This window comes from Ctenopharyngodon idella, chromosome 15, assembly GCF_019924925.1.
Source record: "Ctenopharyngodon idella isolate HZGC_01 chromosome 15, HZGC01, whole genome shotgun sequence".
In the NCBI taxonomy this organism is placed as follows: Eukaryota; Metazoa; Chordata; class Actinopteri; order Cypriniformes; family Xenocyprididae; genus Ctenopharyngodon; species Ctenopharyngodon idella.
Window position 1 is genome coordinate 12,329,230 of NC_067234.1, and position 17,922 is coordinate 12,347,151.

The 17,922-nt window shown below is 37.2% G+C and overlaps 2 protein-coding genes across 2 annotated transcripts in view; one reads left to right on the forward strand and one right to left on the reverse strand.

Annotated features, from left to right (window-relative positions):
* atm (ATM serine/threonine kinase) overlaps positions 1-6,051 on the reverse strand; it is a 67,535-nt gene extending 61,484 nt beyond the window's left edge. Inside the window, exons 1-4 of the mRNA XM_051864045.1 lie at positions 5,683-6,051; positions 1,682-1,803; positions 1,459-1,604; positions 1,158-1,322 (exon numbers count right to left, since the gene is read on the reverse strand). Coding sequence (XP_051720005.1) covers positions 1,158-1,322; positions 1,459-1,604; positions 1,682-1,803; positions 5,683-5,754 — 505 coding nt within the window. The 5' untranslated portion in view covers positions 5,755-6,051. The remainder of the gene's footprint in view (positions 1-1,157; positions 1,323-1,458; positions 1,605-1,681; positions 1,804-5,682) is intronic.
* A 737-nt stretch (positions 6,052-6,788) lies between these two features.
* On the forward strand, positions 6,789-16,317 carry nop53 (NOP53 ribosome biogenesis factor). Its single transcript, XM_051864069.1, has 12 exons — positions 6,789-7,020; positions 7,360-7,436; positions 7,518-7,605; positions 9,692-9,900; positions 9,982-10,037; positions 11,777-11,872; positions 11,984-12,082; positions 12,735-12,896; positions 12,982-13,157; positions 15,790-15,856; positions 15,940-16,016; positions 16,174-16,317. The coding sequence occupies exons 1-12, from the start codon at positions 6,815-6,817 to the stop codon at positions 16,232-16,234; spliced, it is 1,374 nt and encodes a 457-aa protein (XP_051720029.1). The 5' UTR covers positions 6,789-6,814; the 3' UTR covers positions 16,235-16,317.
* The last annotated feature ends 1,605 nt before the right edge of the window (positions 16,318-17,922 follow it).

Genomic DNA, 17,922 nt, shown 5'->3' on the forward strand with positions numbered 1-17,922 from the left:
CTGGGTTATTATGGTACAGTAACTCATACAAAATTTTACATATTAATGGACAAATTTAATCTTGTTTAATCTTCCATGATGGTTTATGTGCTCAGATTATTTCTATTAATTACACAATAGATCAAAACAAGACATGGGTTGTTGTAGTACTGTTTATTAACGTCCATCCATCCGTCCTCCACACCGCTTATATGCGGGAGTGCTGGATGATTGCTGACATACAGCAGGGTAAATGATTGAAATCGAGATTGCGATCTTATAATGATTAATCGTGCAGCTCTATATTAAGGTGTGAAATATTTATACATCATGGTAGTATGCGTAGAACCATCACTGGTAATAATAAAATCTAAACCTAAAATGTCAAGTAGGTCAAAATAGGATTAAAGGAATAGTTCACCCAAAAATGAAAATTATCCCATGATTTGCTCATCCCCAAGCCATCCTAGGTGTATATGACTTTCTTCTTTCAGTCACAATGAGAGTTATATTAAAATTTATCCTGGCTCTTCCAAGCTTTATAATGGGAGTAAATAGTAACAGATATTTCGAAGCCAAAAAAAGCACATCCATCCATCATAAAAGTAATCCATATGACTCCAGTGGGTTAATAAAAGCCTTCTGAAGTGAAGCGATGAGTTTTTGTAAGAAAAATATCCATATTTATAACTTTATAGACTATTATCATTAGCTTCCGGTAACATTCGTCCGCACGTTGATGAGAGAGACGAGTTGCAGCGTATGACGTAGGATGTAGGAGTAGCGTAAACTTAAGTGAGAGTAGACACCTCTTGCGATTCAAACAAATAAGACTGGGCAACAAACTCAAGCTCCTCCCACATTTCTCTTTAAAAATTCTCATTTTAGACTTCTAATTCGTGACCGGTGTTTTGTTTTGCTCTATCCTCTGCGCTTCCGCGTTTGTCAATACGTCATGCGTCAGGTCAAAGTTCACTCTTCTGCCGGAATCGACTCGCGTACGAAAGCCAGTGAATATAGTCTATAAAGTTTTAGTTAAAGAATTAATCCTTTAATGTTTCAGAGTTCAATACAAGAACCTCAGGGAAAATGTTAAAGGGAAGTTCACCCAAAAATGAAAATTCACATAAATAAATAAATACACACAAACAGAGATGTTACACTGGTCTTGCACTCACTGTGCCACTGCTGCTGGCTCATCTCACACCAGTATTTACGGACAGACAGGATGTTCTTGAGCAGAATACTGCTGTAGTCCTCGCCGTACGCCGCACAGCTGAACGAACTTTGTAAGACCTCCACCACATGAGACAGCAGCTCAGCACATTTTAACTTTGGACCGCCTGCAGAACAGAAGAGTGATTTTCTGTAATGAATTTATCTAATGTACAGTAATAAACAACCACATAGATATCTAATATGGATACAGAGCAAACTCTCTTGAACTGTCATGAACAGTATCAGTAACTCAGACATTACGTTGGTTGGCGCATTTGATGAAATACTTCATCAGGCTGCTGATTTCCTGCATCTTTTTCTGCCGGTTTGCATGTGTGGTGGCGGAAACGTTGGCTTTTCCTGACTGTAGAAGTTCTGTCTCTTTCTGAAGAAACTTTTGTAAAAATCTGTAAGGAAAAATCATTATGAGTGCACTGTCAGCTCGCACCATGGACGGAATGGAAAAGGATGAACAGAAACAGACCGGAAAACAGTATCCCAGGTGAGCTGCTTGGAGCCTTTGGAGACTTTGCATCCTGACATACGATCAAGTTCCTCCACTGTCTCTGGCGAACGGATGAGTCTCCTGAAGCGATCCACCTCTTTCTGAAAAAAAAAAAACGAAACAAAAACATCAGTCAAGTCAAGACATTAATTTATAAAACACACCGATATGAACATTTTGTCCAATACCGATAACCGATATTAACCGATATTTGAAAGCCGATAACCGATATATTGGCCGATAAATCTAAATCAAAATTTTTATATAATTTTTGAGCGCCTGATTACAAAAACAAAAGTCTCACCATTAAAAGCATTAAAAATGTGTCAGTTTACACGCAAAGAAAAGTTTACGCTTTTAAAAAGTACAAGCATAAATGTTTAATTTACTTAAATGTTAAATTTCATTTACAGACTGAAAAACTTTTTGTGCTGTTTTCTAACAGTCTGGACTTTAATAAAGAGACAAAACCCGCACTTAACCTTTTCACTGGCATTTTGTTTTCATAGTTAGACAGATATCGTGATGTATCATTATAGGGTTGTCTAGGATTATCGCAGAATCGCTGTATCGTGATATTGTATCGTATCGTATCGTATCGTGAGGTACCCTGCGATTCCCACTGCTATTTATCAGCTTTAATATATTGCCCAAATTTTCTTATCTGGCCGATAACAATAACATTAAAAATGAACATAATATATCAGCCGATACCAATGGCCGATGGTGGCTGATGGATACTGGTGGCCGATGTATAGTGCATCCCTATAAAATACAGATGTTTCAAAACAACCTCACTGTCAGAATTTGCAGAAAATTCATCTATTATTAAATGACTTCAATTTCTACATTTAATACAATGTAATGCAACATTTAATAACTACAGTCATGTGAAAAAGTTGAATTCCATGGTTTTCTGTATCAGGGCATAATAAAAAATCATCTGGTCCTTGGCAGGTCTTAAAATTTGTAAAATAAAACCTCAGATGAACAACAACAACAGATGACATATCACACTGTGTCATTATTTGTTTAGCAAAAATAAAGGCAAAATGGAAAAGCCATGGGTGACAAACTTAGGACACCATTACTGTTAACATAGGAAATCTAAGAGGGTAAGTAATGATCAGGCACTGCTAATCAAATAGCTTTGATTAATTGATCATCAGCAAGTGTGACCAACTCAATAAAAGCTGAAATTCTGGCAATTTGAGCTTCTGGAGCCTTCAGGTGTGTGTTAACACAATGCCAAGAAGGAAAGACATCAGCAATGGTCTTAGAGAAGCAATTGTTGCTGCCATCAATCTGAGAACAGTTACAAGGCCATTTCTAAACAATTTGAAGTCCATCATTTACAGTGAGGAAGACTATTCACAAATGAAAAACATTCAAAACAGACACCAATCTTCCCAGGAGTGGACGTTCAAGCAAACCCCAAGATTAGACCGTGTAATGCTCAGAGAAATTGCAGACAGCCCAAGAGCTACACTGTAGACTCTACAGGCCTCAGGTAACACGTTAAATGATAAAGTTCATGACAGAACAATTAGAAAAAGACGGGACAAGTATGGCTTGTTTGAAAGGGTTTCTAGGAGAAAGCCTCTTCTCTCTAAAAAAAAAAAAAAAAAAACATGGCAGCATTTGCAAAGTTGCATCTGAACAAACCACAAAACTTCTGGAACAAAGTCCTTTGGACAGATGAGACCAAACTGGAGATGTTTAAATTCAAATTTCTACAGGTATCATTGTCAAATTTTGATAATTAATATCATCCAGGGTTTCTAAAAGTATCCCATATGTTGATTTATAACATGGATGAGTAAACCATACATACAAATTAAATGTATTCCCACATGAAAAATACTATAGTAAAGTCCTTGAGTCTACAGTTGTTGTGGTAATGTAACAACTATAGTAATATACGGTATCTCACAGAAGTGAGTACACACCTCACATTTTTGTAAATATTTCATTATATCTTTTCATGTAACAACACTGAAGAAATGACACTTTGCTACAATGTAAAGTAGTGAGTGTACAGCTTGTATAACAGTGTAAATTTCCTTTCCCCTCAAAATAACTCAACACCCAGCCATTAATGTCTAAACCGCTGGCCACAAAAGTGAGTACACCCCTAAGTAAAAATGTCCAAATTGGGCCCAATTAGCCATTCTCTCTCCCTGGTGTCATGTGACTCGTTAGTGTTACAAAGTTAGGTGTGAATGGGGAGCAGGTGTGTTAAATTTGGTGTTATCGCTCTCACTCTCTCATTCTGGTCACTGGAAGTTCAATATGGCACCTCATGGCAAAGAACTCTCTGAGGATCTGAAAAAAATAATTGTTGCTCTACATGAAGATGGTGTAGGCTATAAGAAGATTGCCAAGACCCTGAAACTGAGCTGCAGCACGGTGGCTGACCATGCAGAGGTTTAACAGGACAGGTTCCACTCAGAACAGGCCTCGCCATGGTCGACCAAAGAAGTTGAGTGCACGTGCTCAGGGTCATATCCAGAGGTTGTGTTTGGGAAATAGATGTATGAGTGCTGCCAGCATTGCTGCAGAGGTTGAAGGGGTGGGGGGTCAGCCTGTCAGTGCTTAGACCATACGTCGCACACTGCATCAAATTGGTCTGCATGGCTGTTGTCCCAGAAGGAAGCCTCTTCTAAAGATGATGCACAAGAAAGCCCGCAAACAGTTTGCTGAAGACAAGCAGACTAAGGACATGGATTACTGGAACCATGTCCTGTGGTCTGATGAGACCAAGATAAACTTATTTGGTTCAGATGGTGTCAAGCGTGTGTGGCGGCAACCAGGTGAGGAGTATAAAGACAAGTGTGTCTTGCCTACAGTCAAGCATGGTGGTGGGAGTGTCATGGTCTGGGGCTGCATGACTGCTCCTGGCACTGGGGAGCTACAGTTCATTGAGGGAAGCATGAAGGCCAACATGTACTGTGACACACTGAGCATGATCCCCTCCCTTCGGAGACTGGGCCGCAGGGCAGTATTCGAACATGATAACGACCCCAAACACACCTCCAAGACGACCTAAACCCTATTGAGCATCTGTGGGGCATCCTCAAATGGAAGGTGGAGGAGCGCAAGGTCTCTAACATCCACCAGCTCCGTGATGTCGTCATGGAGGAGTGGAAGAGGACTCCAGAGGCAACCTGTGAAGCTCTGGTGAACTCCATGCCAAAGAGGGTTAAGGCAGTGCTGGAAAATAATGGTGGCCACACAAAATATTGACACTTTGGGCCCAATTTGGACATTTTCACTTAGGGGTGTACTCACTTCTGTGGCCAGCGGTTTAGACATTAATGGCTGTGTGTTGAGTTATTTTGAGGGGACAGCAAATTTACACTGTTATACAAGCTGTACACTCACTACTTTACATTGTAGCAAAGTGTCATTTCTTCAGTGTTGTCACATGAAAAGATATAATGAAATATTTACAAAAATGTGAGGGGTGTGTACTGTAAACCAATTTCTTTACCCAAAACTGTACTAAGTTTTCTACAACTATAGGATATATTATACTACAATACACTACAGTTTACTGTAGTAAAAACTAAAGTTTACTACAGTATTTATTACAGTTTATCAGTTCACTATAGTTAATACTTCAGTATGCTGTATGCAGTATGCATTCATTAACAAAGTGTTGTAAATACTATAATATATACAGTATACTACAATTTACTATAGTTTACTTTAATAAATACTATAGTATTTTTCATGCGAGTTATTAATCTCTTAAAGTGATTATTACATTTTAAATCTTCCTCTTAGCATTCAAATTCATATTACAATATTGTATCTTGTTTCCTTCCTCAGTTCATATTCAGAAATTGAATTTAAAAGCAATTCTCAATTCAATGCTGATGTTTTATCGACTGATAACAGCATTGCTGAAGTTGAGGTGAATGTCAATCAGGCCATTGATTTAGGATGCAGAAGAAAACACGAGATGTTTCACACACCTTCCTCTCTGTGACTTTCTCATTCTCTAGTCCTCGGCAGCAGATTAACAGCTCGTGCAGCGCCAGACTCATTGTCTCTCAGAGGCGATTCATCAGATGTGTTTTGGAGTATGTACAGTGTGACAAGTGTCTGTTTGACTGTGCATCCTGCTGGTATCTGCTTACGAGAGGGTCATCGCGCGTCAAAACTAATAATCCGACGTAATTTACACATTCAATCTATTAATATAGAAAGTCTGCTCTAAAAATAAGCCTTTTCTCTGTTATATGTCTGTTTACAGTACTTTATTTATTCTCCGCTTCTTCTTCAACTTTCTATCCATGCGTCTCACATCAGTACCGCCTTTCATTCTTCTTCACTCACGCTGCTTGAGCTTTATTACTGCCATCTAAAGCACGGAGGAAGTACTAGCTCATGAATATTAATTACATAGTGCTGACGTTTGCAACTCATTGATTGCTAGTACAATGATCATCCTTTTTAGAAACTTTTATAGACTTAGAATAAAGTCTATAATGTCATTTACTGTTTGTAAATGGCTGTAACTGGTTTAGAAATGGTAAATATAATATTATAATATTAATATATTATAACTAAAATACAGTTTATATAATTTTACTACATTAACTTTCATTTTTATATTATATTATATTTATTTTTATATATAATTTTGTCACTCTCACTTTCCCTATACTGTATAGACTATAGAACAATTCTATATAAAACAATAGTGGATTAAACATCAACATTTAACGTAATGTTTTTAATGTAATCTTCTCCCTTTAAATACTTTAGTCAGTTCAAGAATAATTTATGTAATTTTGTATTATTTATTTGAAAGCTGTTTCGTGTCTATCCTTGTATTGTTCAAGTGGTTGAGGTTGACATGGGATTTAAAAAGTAATAATAAGTAACGCAATGTTTTTAGAGCGAGTAATTAGTACAGTAATGTATTTACACTGCTGAAGATCAGTAATCAGTAGCTAATAATGACTTATTTTTTAGAGTAACTAATGTAAACGCGTTTTGGATTTCCCGCCCCCCTTTGTAGAGCTCACGTGAACTAATTTAATATTCATGAGTCAAATCGTGTCGTCCCCTCTCTCATTTCCCCGCCTCTCTCGCTCCATCATGGCGGCCACCAGGAAACACAAGCGCGTGGCAGCGTCTCAGCCGGGGTTTTTGCCTTTTAAATCGGATCTGGATGGTAACAGTTTGGATATCAAACGGCGAAAGCGCGTGAACAAAAATAAGAAAAAGAACTGGAACAAATACAGTGATATACAGGATGTGGAGGAGTTTCTGGAAGACGTGCGGCTTCAGGAGAAAGCAGTCGGGTAAGTAAATATGGGTTATTATTAACGAATAAAATTGATGGAAATGATTAGCCTCCTATATTTATATTTATTAGCATATCTATAGTCTGCTTTATTCCAGTAGACTATATACAAAACATTAATTTAGTTTATATGTGACTGTGTGTAGTATAAAGTCGATGAGAGTCACGTGGCTGTTTTGTATAGTACGTTACCAATGAGTCATTTCGTTTATATTGTATTAATATTATTGTTATTATTACAGAGTACACTTAACACAACTGCACAAATATTTAATCTTTGTGATACAAGAGATTCTGAACAAACACTGTTTTCTTCTTCTCCTTTCTTCATTCATAGGGGGTTGATAGCTGAAAAACCCGACGACAGTCTCTTCTTTGTGGACACTGGTGAAAAAGACAAAGATACACAACCACGTAAGTATGAAAAGTCCTCTCTTTATATACTATGCCATTGTTTTTTCCTGTTCAATCCATAACTGTTTTTCTTGTTTTTAGAGAAGACAGTCAAGAAAGGTAAACGCTCGAAACCTTTGCGGATAGATCTAATTCTTCAGCCGGATTCCCTCATACCTCCCCCCAAAAAGTGAGTACAGTACGACTGTAAGATTTAATTTCAAAATGACCTGTAATCTGTATCCTCCTGCCCGCTGATGATCTCATCCTTGCGCTCCCAGTATTTCTTTGGGAATGTGAAGATAACACAACGGAACTTGGAGGCTGTTGTGTGAACAGCCTTCCAGGATCTGAGGGCAGATTGTCAGGATTCAATTATTGAGATCTTATTTGGTGTTTGAGTTTCAGTTTTTTTTTTTTTTTTTTTCTCTTGTCTGATGCCATAATATCTAGAGAATAGAGTAATGATATAATAGTGAAATTATATATTAGAGTTAAATTACATACGTCCACACAATTGCAGAGATGAAAGTTTTAAGGAAAATACTAAAGAAACGGATAGCTGGATTTTATACTGCACCACATACAGTGCACAGCATAAATGAGTACACCCCCTCTGAACAAATACAAAAGATGTAATTTTTTTTTTATGATCACTAATACAATTCATGGAAAGATGGCAAAACTAAAATGTATTAAACATATACATTATGTATATAAAACATAAAACTGAGAAATATATGTCATTAATAGCCATAAAGTAAGTAAATTAGCCAATTTTGTTTAAAGTAAGGATTGCAGAAATGAGTACACCCTAGATTTAATTCAACAAATGTATAATATTCTAGTACTTAGTAGCCCTCTATAATTTTGAATATACTGCTCTGACCCTTCTTGCCACGGAGTGTACAAGTTCATGACAAATTGTCACACCTGTCCTGTTTAACTCCTGGATGATGAGCTCCTTAAATGCACTGATCTTTAATGGGAAGTGTTGCTCAACTCGTCTCTACAGAATCCCCCACAGGTGCTCAAGAGTGTTAAGATTGAGTGCAATACATGTCCACAGAAGGTTTTTCACCTTGGGAGAATGCATATCCTCATTGTCATGTTGAAAAAATGCCCAACAATACAGGGAATGAGGAAAAAGTAACATCTTCTGTTTTAAGTTTGTGTATTAAATTACACAGTGGTGTGGGAATTCATGACAGCATTGATAAAGCACTCACACCTTCAGCACTCATACATACCTATATAAGAGCTTTACTACCACTGAACTTTACTGTGGGAAGCAGGCACTTCTCACTGTACTCCTCCTCTAGCAACACCATAACATTTTGGATGCTGTTAGATCCAAAATGATTGATTTGGTCTCATGAGACCAGAGTATTGATTCCCAGAATCTATATTTTGTAAATATGGGCTTTGGAAATGGCTAACAGACTTTATTGTGCTTTGGCTACAGTAGGTAGTTCCAGTGAGAACAACAACCATGCATGTCATTTCTGCAGGCTGCATCTTACTCTGTGAGATAAACAGTCACTCTTTTCATAGCTTTTGCTGGCTCTGAGACACTCGCTTGGTATTTCTCCTGCTCTTTGTCTAGCAAAAAAATCCCTCATCACTAAATTAAAGCTTAAAATGAAGGCCTGATTATTTCAGGGGCCTTGTCACGAGTCCATTGTTTTTGAATTTCTGTGTTACTTTTGCTATATTTTCACACTTAATCAATGATTTGGTAATCCTCTTGTACCACTGTCCTCTTTTGTGCTAAGAAATAAGTCTCCTGACAGTTCTCTCCCAAGTGCTTCCATTGTTGTCAGCATTAAGTCTGAGAATGATTCAGTGGGCTATATAACACTTTTAATTGTCAAGAAATTACTTCTCTTTAAATGTTTTGGTTCAAAATACTTACCTGTTGATCAAACATTGCCTTAAACTTACACCAGAAGATTTTTATTTAGTTTTATTTAGTAACTTTTAGGAGGGTGTACTCATTTAACATTTTATCACTTTGATAAGAATATCTTATTTTCCTGAATAATTTTGACATGCTTCTTTGGTAATTGATTAAGCAGACTTGCTGGAACATTATATCTCTAAAGAACCCTAACATGTCTTCTAAGTAATTGAGTAATTGCTGACTTTTAGAAGTTTCAGAGGGGGTGTACTCATTTATGCTGTGCACTGTATATACCGTTAAGATATTCTGATCGTATCCAAACCCTTTTTATCCCCAATTTTACATGACCCTGATTCTCCTGATGTTCTTTTAGTGTCTTGGCGTTCCAGCAGCCCAATGCTAAAAAGCAGCGGCACACGGCAGAGAAAGCAGCGAAGTTGGCGGCCATGGGAGTTGTGCCACGGAGAGAAAAGCTTCTTCAACTCCGAAGGGCCGCAGCTGCCTCTGGGCTGTCCGTTAAAGAAAAACCAGTGGCCAATAATAATCCGGAAAGAGCATTTTATGACCTGTGGAGTGCAGGCAGTGAGTGGAGGCCATCTTTACACTTTCTCTTATATGTCAGTAATGTATTCAAGTGGCATAATGTTGCTCAATGTCCAACAGCACCAGAGACGGCCGATCCCTACTACCTCGAACAGACTAAGAAAAAGCTTGTCAAGGTGAGAACAGTGCATTCATTTGTGGTCTGTTGTTTTGTGATTAACATTGTCTTTAGAAAAATATTCAGTTATTTGGACAGTGGATGTAGTTAGTGGTTGACCAATATATCGGCCAATATTTGGCATACTTTAAGGTGAGTTTATCAGTTTAAATGATAAATGTTGTAGCAGGACTTTTATTTTGACAGCGCTGAGAACTCCAGTGCCTGAGCGCAAGGAGCTGTGACCTAAAAAAAAATAAATAACAATAGTACTATAGACCATTTATGGTGTTTAAGGGTGATGTGTTTTGTCGCAATAATATAAGCGAGCTGGAAACTTGCGGTGAAGTGTCTTTGTTGGTGTGTTGAGCATCAATAGTGTAAAACTTAGTTTATAATCAGAATATGGTCACATGGTCACTTAAATAGTCAGGCCTAGCATTAATTTAGTTATTCAAATGTAAAACGACATTAAAAAAAAAATGTCTCAGTGTTCCTCCTCGCAAAATTAAATTAAACCACTTTTGTGTGGGGGGAAAAAAAAAGTGTCAACACACTGTAAATTAAGGATTTATGGTGCTCTTTAGTTAGATAATTGAATAAAATGTGAGTTTTCACAAGTGTGCTGAAATCATTGAGCTTGTGCTGCACTGACTGACAGTGATTATAAAGAGAAGCTTTCTGTGTAATTCATTCACAAGAAAAGTTAGTTTTTCATGAGATTGAGTACTTCACATTGACAAAATGTATTTTTTAACCTAGTCATTTTATAATGTTTAATATTTATTCAAAAGCGAAACTGAGTGAAAAACTATTACAGGAAATGGCTAATATATGCGCAAATGAATGCTACTCTGCTGCCACCTGCTGGTTATAGTGGTAATTTAACGTCTTTTTTATTTTTAAATGAAAGTGTTATCTATCAAATGTTGGACTTCCTACATCTTGAAACATTCAATTTTACAAATGGGGACAATTTCAGAAGGATGAATAAATAATGTTTTTGGGCATCACATTAAAAATAACATTTGAAGTGCTGTCCAATTACTAGTGTTGTCAAAAGTACAGACTTCGGTACCAAGTCGGTACTGAAATTTTAAAAATGTGACGCTTTGAGCGCTGTTGAGCAGATTCATAAACACCTCTGATTGGCCACTGTGTTGACGCGCTCAACAGATATGTCTGTGATTGGCTACAATGATCAACGCTTCAAAAACATGTTAATAGACATCTTTGATGCTCTTCACCGTGCGCTTACACGGATACACACGGGAGCGCTTGAAAGCAGGCATCTATCAGCGGACCAGTCCCGCTCCAGCTTTCAAAACATTTTCAAATTCAAACGCTTCCATGCGTTGATCATTGTAGCCAATCACAGACATATCTGATTTTTTTTCCCTCTAGTGAATGTTTATAAAAGCTACTTAAATATCCTAATTAAACTAAGACCTAATCCTGGCTTAGGCTAAGCCCTGTCTGTGAAACGGGGCCTATGTTTTTTTTTTTTTGTTTTTTTTTTTTTTATACAAATATTTTTTTTTATTATTATTTCTCATTAGTTTATGAAATATGATGTAAAAAAGATACTTCAAATTCAGCAGTCATTATGCATGTTATTTACTATCTTTAAATAAAATAGTGTGATGTCATAAATATTGGCTTTATATCAACTATCAGCCACAAAACATCCATATCGGTTGACTGCTAGGTTTAGCCGTTGTTGTTCATGTGCTGAATTCATTCGTTTTCCTCTTTAAGAGACCAGACAGACTGAACGAGAAGCCTTCAGTTCTTCCTGCGATTGAGGTCGTCGCTCCTGGAGCCTCATACAACCCAGACTTCTTTTCTCACCAGGTAAAATGCGGCCTGTTTCTGCTACACGAAGCTCTTTCCATCAGAAAACATTGATTTGATCATTTTATGTCGCATCTGTTTGTTTTGAAATCAATGTGTGTGTTTTTCTAGGAACTGCTTCGTGAAGCCCATGAAGTGGAGGTGAAGAAGCTGAAAGTAGAGGAAAAGTTGAAACGTCAGCTGGCTGTGAATGAGGACGTCGCCACTAAGGTACAACCTCAAACCGTATGCTAACACCTTAAGTCGGTGGTGAGGTAACAGAGGGGGTACTTGAACAAAATGCTGAGTTTTGCCATCCATTTAATTCTGCCCCACCTTAAAATACCATTAAAACCGAGCATGTATTTCTAACAGGCCAAATGCTGTAAAAGGTCAAAAACATGACATCCAATCAAATTAAATCATCTTTTGTGGTCAATACTGATGACAGCAACAGTCTACTACAACAACTCTTCCTTTTCTCTAAAGCAGCCCAACATGGCCTCGACCCCTTTGTTGTGTTCTCGGGGGCGGGGTTTATGTAAATGTTGGGGTTTGTGATGTCACCAACCCGGCAAGAAGCTCATTGTAGTCCCTACCAGCCGTTTATTGTAGTCCTTAAACAGAGAATTCTGTAAAAGAAAATATCTCCCTTTGCATTGAACTTAGAAAGTGTCATAACTTTGCAGGTGATGTTTATGTTCAAACAACAACATTACACACTAACTAAAGTTTAAAAAAGTGAAATCATAATCAAGGACCCCTTTAAAATAGTAAGCATTATGCAGTACTTGGGGAAGCTAGCATTCTGTTTTGGCTCCATGTTTAGATGGGAATGTGTCCACATGCTGTTCTAAATATAGATGTGTTTGTGTTTATGTAGGAGAGCAACTTTAAAGAGCAGGTGGAGGGGTTGATTGAAGAAGGGGATATTGAACCAGAAGAGCCAGAAGGGGACACCGAAGACACAGTCATTGGGCCAACTGCAACACAGGAAAAGAAAACTGAGAAAGAGAGGAAGAAAGAGAAGGCTCAAAGGATAAAGGTAAGGAAGCAAAATGGACTTGCCTTGTGACCAAGCTGGGCATGAATCTCTTGATTCACATTCAAACTTTTCATTTATTGAACAGGAGTTGCAGAGGAAGGCAGAGCGTCAGATGATTGACAAGCAGCAGCAGTTATTCCAATTGCGATCCATCCATACCGACCTGAAGAAGCAGGAGCAGAGGACCAAGATGAGACAGGCTCAACGCAAGGCCAAACAAGAGGCGCAGAAGAGCATGCCTCGCCGACTAGGCAGACTCAAGTCAGTTTCTTTAACTTTGACTCTTTGTTCTTCAGCTGTCTTTTTCATGATATCATGATGGGGGGAAAAATGTGTTTTTGAAGTAGGGCTGGACAATTATGACCTAAAATCAAAACCTCGATTAATTGAACATTTTACCTCGATTACGATTAATGAATGATTGTTTTGTTTCTGGGGTTTTTTTTTTTGCCTTCATAGTTTACAAGGTTTGTACTGTAAATATGCTTGACTATTAAAGGTGGGATATTTTTTCCTTTTGAAAGTGTGATCTGACATAACAGCTCACTTTCAGCAGTTATTTTATCTGTGGTTCGTAACATTTCTTACAGATTTCTGCTCATTGTAAATCAGATAAAGTTAAATTAGCACAATACCAGTACGTAAATGCGTGTGTGAATTAGTCATCACGTTTCTATTAATTGTGAAGCTGTGGGTTGTAAATAGTTATTTAAAAAGTAGAAAAATTTATGCTATAATTTTTGAGTTTCTAAGCTACTTATTGACAAATCACAGGACGATCTTCACGTTTTGTGCAGCTACTGTTAGTATGAGTGTTCGTGCCACAATACAGCTGCGTGAGTACAGTAGCTCGATACAATAATACACATCCGATCGTCTAAATCGCTTGAATGTCCAAACTGGCAAACCTTAAAACACATACAACTGACAAAGTTTAGTGACGAAGCAAGGCTCACCGCTCGCGCGCCATCTCTGTGTGTTGACTCTGCGTTCACCTCCGTGTTAACTGGACGGGGCTGAGTCACGTGACTACATATGCGGTAGTATGCTGTTAAGTGGGGAAGAGTCTGTGAGGACAGTCTTTGGACCGGGTCACTCTGAAAGAAATCATGAGAATCACGCCTTCTGAGTTGTCCAAAAAAAAAAAAAAAACTCCTACTGGCTTTACACGTGCAACGCTTCGGGAAAGAGTGAAGACGACTGAAGAGTCATCTCCGCTAGGTCTGCCCACATGCCTTAATGCAAGAAACTCATAAAGTAGCGTCATGATAACCTTCATTTATTGTGGTGTAAATAACACCAGTGTAAAATGGAAAGTACCACCTCGCAACAATGATGCACATCTGCCAAATTTGAGCAGACCCTGGCAAGATATAAACACTGATCAAAAATAAGTGAATGAAACTGTTATGCTTCAAATAAAGATTGTATTACATTATGCCAGTAGGTGGCGACCAGTGACTGTTAAAATGTATTGAGATTGGTTCAAAAACTCTAGATGAAACAAGTCTTCATTAATTTCAAATGATTTTTTTTTTTACATAATGAATTCATTTAAAATAAGAAATATTTTTTAAATAGTCTCACTTATAACATTTTAGACATTTATAAATAGACTTGTTTATAACTTTGTCAGGATTTTTTGTTATTTTGTTGAGTCTAATGTTTTGTTTTCAGAATCATGGGAGAACTGTAATGTGTTTTTTTTTTTTTTTTTTTTTTTTTTTTTTTTTTAAATCCAGATTATCCAGAGTCATAAATTAATCTTAAAAGAATATATAACATATTTGGCATCTAACTTATACTATTAGCTCTGTTTCTAATATTAAAATGTACAATCTTACAGACTAGGATGAAGTCTTCATGTGCATTAACAAGGATTTGGGACAATCATGATAATCCAGGATTCTGAAATGTTTTCTTAATTTAAAGATGTTTCGCATTCAATGTGTGAAGTTCTGCAAACCATTTTAGGTATGCTGAAGTAGATCGACGTTTATAAGTAATAAGGCCAACATTACATAATTTGAACCTTTTTACAGGACGTCGGACAAAAAAAGTCACTTTCTCTATTGTCACACATTTGATCAAACTTGACCATTCAACCCTGTTATTGTGGGAGTATAATCAATGGAAGTTTCTTGATATAGGAAATTTTAATCAATAACTACACCACAGTTTGGTGCCAACTTACATATAGCCCTTTGTGAGTGATCTTAGTTTAGGCAACACTATTACACACAACTATGTTACGCTATTATTAGATTTCTCAATTCAGTTCATTTGGGAATCAATCAGTTACAACAGAGCTCTCCTGGAGACCCACTGCCCTGCAAAGTTTATATCCAGCCTGCTTCAGCTTGTGTGTGTGTGTGTGTTTTTTTTTTTTTTGTTTGTTTGTTTTTTTGTTTAAATAATCGATCCTTAAGTGTTTGTTTGGCTGGTTCAGGTGTGTTTGATTAGGGATGGAGCTAAATTGTGCAGGACAGTGGGTTCCCAGGAGCAGGGCTGAGTTACAGTGTAAATAGGTCTGTTTGATTAAATAATTGGTTGCTGCAATCAGATAATTGTGCTTTGTAACTAACATTATCCTAGATTGACTGTATTATCACATGTGTTAGCATTAGGAGTTTTCACACATCGACTGATTTAAAAAAAAAAATCAATGATTAATCTGACAATTATTTAGCCTCTTCAGGTGAGCTCCAGGTGTTACTGACACTTTGTTGAAAAAGAGCATACTTTGGCATTAGGGCTGGTTATTGTCAGGCCCTGTTTTGTACCATATTCATCGAAAGTGCCCTGCACACAAAGATATGTAACAAAAACACAAAGGTTGGTGAAGATGTTACCTCTTGTTTTTGTATCTAAAATAGTTTTTTATTTTCCGTAGGTTTCAGGCACCTGATCTAGATGTTCAGCTTAGCAATGAGCTTGCCGGCTCTCTCCGCAGTCTAAAGGTATGCGTTTAACTGTGCATTGAGCTCTTACTGACTTCCAGTTGCATGTCATTTGTAGTAACACGTGTTTCTTTGTCTTGCAGCCAGAGGGCAGCATCCTAAAAGATCGATTTAAGAGCTTACAGAAGAGAAACCTTATTGAGCCCAGAGAAAGAGCCAAGTAAGTTTAATGCATTACTGCTTTGTGTTTTGTGACAAATTTCGTTAGTGTGGAATTACAGGCTTTGTGCCAAGCTGACACTACAATGCTTTCTCTTTAATTTCATGTATCTTCATTTCCGTGTCCATTTTTTTAATCTTTCCTACTCTCTCTTCAGGTTTAAGAGGAAGTACAAGCTGAAGTACACAGAGAAGAGAGCCTTCAGGGAGATAAAGTGATCGCACAGAGTTGTTTCTCAGTCCTTTATTATGGTGTCCTATTCATATTGCAATAAGAAAATAAATCTGTTATATTCAAACAACCTCTTGCCTCAGTGGTGTTTCTGAAAATGTCAAGTCGATTTTATTTCTTTTCTTTTCTTTTTTCTTCAATTCACACTGTTGCAGATCAGCTTTTCAGAAAACCATAATTTAGTGCCTCCAGTCAGCAAGCCAAAGGTGACTGTGGCAAAGGGAAAAAATCCATAAGATGTGGAGATTGTGGGTGAAAAAAAAAAAACATTGACAGGAACCAGATTCAGCTGGGGGAGCCCTTCCCCCTCTGGAAAGCCACACATTACAATAAATGTACTGCATATACCAAATATTTTCTAGTTACATAGTATGTGCAATACTAATCATATGCTAATTGAATAATTTTTTGGATCTCTTATAAATCAATATTGTATTGATTGTGTTGTAATGTGTTTTTGTTCATTGTAGTTCTAGTGAATGTGGTCAGTTAAAACTAAACGCTTCACTCACACGTACAGCTGCAGATTGTGGTTGTCGCTCCAGGCATTGCCTAATCCAGGTCTACTGCCTGCCAAACAGGCTAAAATTAAGGCCACTAAGGTCTATTATTTAATTGTGAATGTAAGAACTTTAACTAGTGTGACCCATTTGTGAATGAGTTCAAATTATTAGATGATAAAGTGTTGTAATATGGAAGTAGCAATGTCTCCATTGCAGTGTGCAGCAGATCACGTGTGGATTTGAGAATCTCTCAGCACAATGCATTTGAATTGACCTTTCATTAACATTTTTTAGAGATGTTTTATGGAGTTATGCGAACTGACTTTTATTCTTCTCTTAATCTTTAAGGGATAGTTTACCCAAAAATATAAATTCTGCCTCATGTCATTCAAAACCTGTATGCCTTTCTTTTGTGGAACACAAGATATTTTGAAGTCTGAAACCAAACCATTTTGTTGACTAATAACTTCTATTGTATGGATGAAAAAAAAAAACTGGACCATATCTCAAAATACCTTCTTTACATATTTCCCAGAAGAAAGAAGACAAACACTTTACATGAAGGTGAGCAAATCATGACAGAATTTTCATTTTTGGGTGAACAAAGTCTTTAAAGGATTAGTTCACTTCAGAATTCAAATTTCCCAATAATTTACTCACCCCCATGTCAACGAAGATGTTCATGTCTTTCTTTCTTCAGTCGAAAAGAAATGAAGGTTTTTGAGGAAAACATTCCAGGATTTTTCTCCATATAGTGGACTTCACTGGGGTTCAACGGTTGAAGGTTCAAATGTCAGTTTCAGTGCAGCTTTAAAGGACTCGACACGATTACCAGACGAGGAATAAGGATCTTATTTAGAAAAACCATCAGTCATTTTCTAAAAAAAAAAAAAAAAAAAAAAATTATATACTTTTTAACCACAAATGCTTGTCTTGCACTGCTCTGTGATCCGCCACGCATTTCATAAGAGTATTTTGAGGTTTTTTTTTTGGTTTTTTTTAATCAAGTAAAGTAAGAAGTGCACTTTGTATTGCATTTCTAACACAAACACTGTCTCAGTTTTGACTGGGGTGAGGAGAATGAGGAGGTGGGGGGGATTGTTTCAGTCCCATTATCCTTAGCTTTAATTAAGGCCTCTGACAGGGAAACGAGGGCTTTTCCCCCTTGCTTC